At 40.1% G+C, this 4,850-nt stretch overlaps 1 protein-coding gene across 1 annotated transcript; it reads left to right on the top strand.

Annotated features, from left to right (window-relative positions):
- Positions 1 to 261: 261 nt before the first annotated feature.
- Positions 262 to 3,899, top strand: LOC134816320 (uncharacterized). The gene is made up of 5 exons (XM_063825121.1): positions 262 to 549; positions 659 to 829; positions 2,395 to 2,434; positions 2,669 to 2,897; positions 3,005 to 3,899. Exons 1-5 carry the CDS (start codon positions 443 to 445, stop codon positions 3,130 to 3,132), a joined length of 675 nt encoding a protein of 224 aa, XP_063681191.1. The 5' UTR covers positions 262 to 442; the 3' UTR covers positions 3,133 to 3,899.
- Positions 3,900 to 4,850: the final 951 nt, after the last annotated feature.

The following is a 4,850-nucleotide window of genomic DNA, read 5'->3' as shown; positions in this document are numbered from 1 at the left end:
CAACTCAAAGAAGCCACATCTTCGATCCTGAACGTAAACAGTACGTCAAACCATGAGAGTCCTCAGTCACGTTTGGCATTTTTGGAATTTGTGAATAACCGATTGTTTTATCATGCAATCATGGATGATGGATGTTGTAATTATGTGACTAGAAGAAATAAAGTCAATTATGATAAGCAGAACATCGTGTACCCTACTAACGAGCTGTTTTTAATAAACTTTGTCTCGGTTTGCTTGACGACTTATCAGTTTTCTGTGTTTGTGGGAGTTTCAGTTAATTTATTGATGTTGAACTTGATTGATAGTATGCAAACAAACCCTTTTAAAGCGTGCTTTTGATCTATTTACACGCCGACTCAGAGTTAATATACTCAAGTTAATGATCCGCTGTAGCTCTGAAGTGGCAATCCTTAATCTTAATCATCATTTCTATTGACCAGAAATGGATTACTCCAAGCCTACTCGACCTGCTATTAAGCCCACAGAATATGATGCTACAAAAGCCGCCTACCAGAGAAACATCAAAATGGCTACCATTGGATATGACAAGTGAGTTTGAGTTAGAAGATGTTAGGGCTCAATTGACCTTATATGGTAGAGATCACTCAAAATTGTGGTATAACACATCACAGTGCACTTGATTACGAAAAATCGTCAGGTTAAAACAAAAGCAAGCAGAACTTCTGGCAGTTCAAGCAAGGAATAAAGCAAAGAGGGTGCAGGTAAAAGTAAAGGTAACAGCTCCAGTGGATCCTGCCAAACTAGTAGAAAAGGATACGAGTTTAAGACCGCGAATGAACTGGAATAAAGTGGCTATGGCTATTTTTTCGTAAGAGCACGGCACATGCACTGTTTAAAGCTGTGGATTTTGGATTTGCTTGAAATGCATTTTATAGCACTATTACTAATTGTAACAGTGGTGTGAGTTGTGAAGCAGTTACTGTACTGGTGCACAGTGCACTGTACTGGTGCACAGTGTACTGTACTGGTGCACAGTGTACTGTACTGGTGCACAGTGCACTGTACTGGTGCACAGTTACTGTACTGGTGCACAGTGCACTGTACTGGTGCACAGTGTACTGTACTGGTGCACAGTGTACTGTACTGGTGCATAGTGTACTGTACTGGTGCACAGTTACTGTACTGGTGCACAGTGTACTGTACTGGTGCACAGTTACTGTACTGGTCCACAGTGCATTGTACTGATGTACAGTTACTGTACTGGTGCACAGTGTACTGTACTGGTGCACAGTTACTGTACTGGTGCACAGTGCATTGTACTGGTGCACAGTTACTGTACTGGTGCACAGTTACTGTACTGGTGCACAGTGCACTGTACTGGTGCACAGTTAATGTACTGGTGCACAGTTACTGTACTGGTGCACAGTTAATGTACTGGTGCACAGTTAATGTACTGGTGCACAGTTAATGTACTGGTGCACAGTGCACTGTACTGGTATACAGTTAATGTACTGGTGCACAGTGCACTGTACTGGTGCACAGTTACTGTACTGGTGCACAGTTACTGTACTGGTGCACAGTTAATGTACTGGTGCACAGTTACTGTACTGGTGCACAGTGCACTGTACTGGTGCACAGTTAATGTACTGGTGCACAGTTACTGTACTGGTGCATAGTTACTGTACTGGTGCACAGTTACTGTACTGGTGCACAGTTACTGTACTGGTGCACAGTTACTGTACTGGTGCACAGTTAATGTACTGGTGCACAGTTACTGTACTGATGCACAGTTACTGTACTGGTGTACAGTGCACTGTACTGGTGCACAGTTACTGTACTGGTGTACAGTGCACTGTACTGATGCACAGTTACTGTACTGGTGCAAAGTTAATGTACTGGTGCACAGTTAATGTACTGGTGCACAGTTACTGTACTGGTGCACAGTGCACTGTACTGGTGCACAGTTACTGTATTGGTGTACAGTGCACTGTACTGGTGCACAGTTAATGTACTGGTGCACAGTTAATGTATTGGTGCACAGTAATGGTGCAAAGTGCACTGTACTGGTGCACAGTGTACTGTACTGGTACACAGTGTACTGTACTGGTACACAGTGTACTGTACTGGTGCATAGTTACTGTACTGGTGCACAGTGTACTGTACTGGTGCACAGTTACTGTACTGGTGCACAGTAATGGTGCACAGTGCACTGTACTGGTGCAAAGTTACTGTACTGGTGCACAGTGCACTATTTTAGTGTTGAGTGTTCCATGAATTGGGATAATACAATATATTCAAAAGAAATGTCACCCTACAATTACTGTTCCTGTTCCTATGACTATGGTGTTTAGCTCTAAAAGCGATGAGTTTATGAGTGAGATTCTTATTTATTTTGTGGTCCGTTCTTTTAGTTAATAATTACCACTTTTTCAGCAAGAAAGAAGGCGACCAGTTAGCTCCTGTAGAAGATCCGGTAAGATGATAATATCCAAATGTAGAGCAGCAATAATATGTCACTTGCAGTAACGCGCGCCCGCCATATGTCACTTGTTTGACAAGTTTGCGGGTTCGCCGCTGAACGCTACATAAAGCGATAATATCAGCTTCAATTAGTATCTACCATATTGCAAAATGGCAGTCCATGAGTCCATTTCAATTCTGGACTCAAATATTTTGTTTATTTAAATTAAAGAGCTCACGTTTTAAGGGAAAAGGGAGGCGTGGTAGTGACGGTTCCCGGAGAGGTAGCCGAGATAGCATGGGTTCTCACGATGCAGCGGATAAGAAACTTGCCGAGAAGCGTGTATCTCCAAAACTATTCGATCTTGTCACCAGATTATCACAAAGAAGGGAATCTGTGGCACGCATTTCATCAAAGCCGAAGAAGAGATCTGAAAAAGTAGAGCAATCTTTACAGTACGGCCTGCATCGCAGAGGTATGCTTAAACGTTTGAATATTTTCCACACATACCAATTTACAGTGCATGCTTGTGGATATTTTTAAATAGTCGTTCTCGTTAACAAGATAATGAAATCATTTCAGAGATGGCAGCTTCAGTAGATGACATCCACACCGTCAAAGACTGTCGATACTTGAGATTGAGATCTTCGGAACAAGGACTTGAAAAAAGTCCTTTTGATATCAAGGAGATATTCGACAAGAAGGAGTAAAGTTACGAGATATGGGATATCCCTAAGGATGTTTGGATATCTATATGACGACGCCTCTTCTTAGCTTACTGAAATTCGATAACTGTATTTAGTTTGATTTAAAACCTTGTGCCCAGTGAGACCGAGGATAAAAAATAGGGTGAGAGATAGGGTTGGGAATAAGATTAAGGTTAAGGTAAGATTAAGAGTTTAGGTTTGGAGTTAAAGGGAGTGGGTTGTTAGATCAGTTGGGGTCTGAAGTCACTGGGACACGAGATTCTGAGGTATAAAGACGACATGAATTGTTACGCTCGGGTTAAAAAATATATTATTAAATAAATTCAGCCACTGACCGACTGAACTCAAGTATTACATTTAAATTTTTGTAAATCTCTAGAACGTTAATTGCTTATTAAGTTTTCAAGATATTTTCCATGTATTTGTACCTTTAAGCAGCTTTAGCGATGGGCCGAAAGTTCTTGTTGTTCATTTTATTTATAAATCTTACTGTAAGGTAAATGGAGAATTTTACTTTTATGATGCAGCAAAAATAAAACAAAATCTGTAAATCATGTGTATTAAACAATAAATATACAGGGTGCTTAATTAAGTTCCAGGGACCTGTTCTAGTTACAACATAGTATATATGTATATTCATTTGCAATTTATGTCCGTCTCCTTTCTGCTATGTTGGACGTACCGTTAGGACTCTTTATGAAAAATGTAACCGAACATAAAGCTAACTATGATAAATTATTGAAAGACCTTTCCTTAAAACTAAGTGATGATTTTTTTATCTGATGATAATGACACTTATAGTTTAGCAGCTCACCTTATAGACTCACATAACCTTTCTAAATCTAATAGATCTGATTTTGATGCTTCTTATAATGTTTTTATCTTTAAGAATTCTTATCTTACATTGTATGACCCGCCACGCACAAGTGCGCGGCTCCCCTGTATCGTAGAAACGCTACAGTGCAGTGAAACGACAATGGGGGTCACGACGTGATACAAAAGAATTCTAGCCCTAGTAATTTAGAAGTTAACGAACATCTTTTTATATAATCTTATACAAAAACTCAAAACTTTGAAACCGTATGGTATTAATTCGTGTAATCCTTTTGGTATGCCACTTTTATTTGAAAATAAAACTTTTGATAATGGCCCTTAAATCACAGTGCTGGCAAGCACGAGCGATGTCTTTATTGGGGGTATACTATGTACTCCCTTTACTATTGTACCCCCTTTACAATTATACCCCCTTTACTGTTATAACCCCTTTGGTACTCGTCGGAAGCCTCTTTCGTGCACGCGAAGCGTGCACTCCGGCCGGAGGCGGCGGCCGAAGGCCGCCGCCTCCGGCAGGAGTTTTTCAGGCATTTTTCAGGCAAGACTCATCGGAAGTCGTTCAGCAGATTTATTTTTAGTTCAAAACATTCTTATTTGATGTCAAAGATGACAGGAATAAAAAATAGTTATGTTGAGATTTTTAAGAAATTTGCATAAAATACTCGCCAGCACTGTTATACGAAATTCGGTAAAAAACCCAAAATCGCCATATTCAGGTGCCTTAAAAACCATGTTAAAATTGAGTTAGAGATCTGAAATTTTTCAGGGCGTCTAGACGTTGACCAAATCGACTGCAAAAAAAGTTTCAGGTTTCAGGAGCATCGGGAAATCGGTTTTCTAGAACCCCTGTTTTACGATAGATTGTCGTGATATATACAGATATACAT

The sequence above is a fragment of the Bolinopsis microptera genome, chromosome 1 (assembly GCF_026151205.1).
Source record: "Bolinopsis microptera isolate Bmic1 chromosome 1, MBARI_Bmic_1.0, whole genome shotgun sequence".
Lineage (NCBI taxonomy): Eukaryota > Metazoa > Ctenophora > Tentaculata > Lobata > Bolinopsidae > Bolinopsis > Bolinopsis microptera.
Note: the sequence above shows the minus strand (reverse complement) of the source record. Positions and strands in the feature narration are given on the sequence as shown.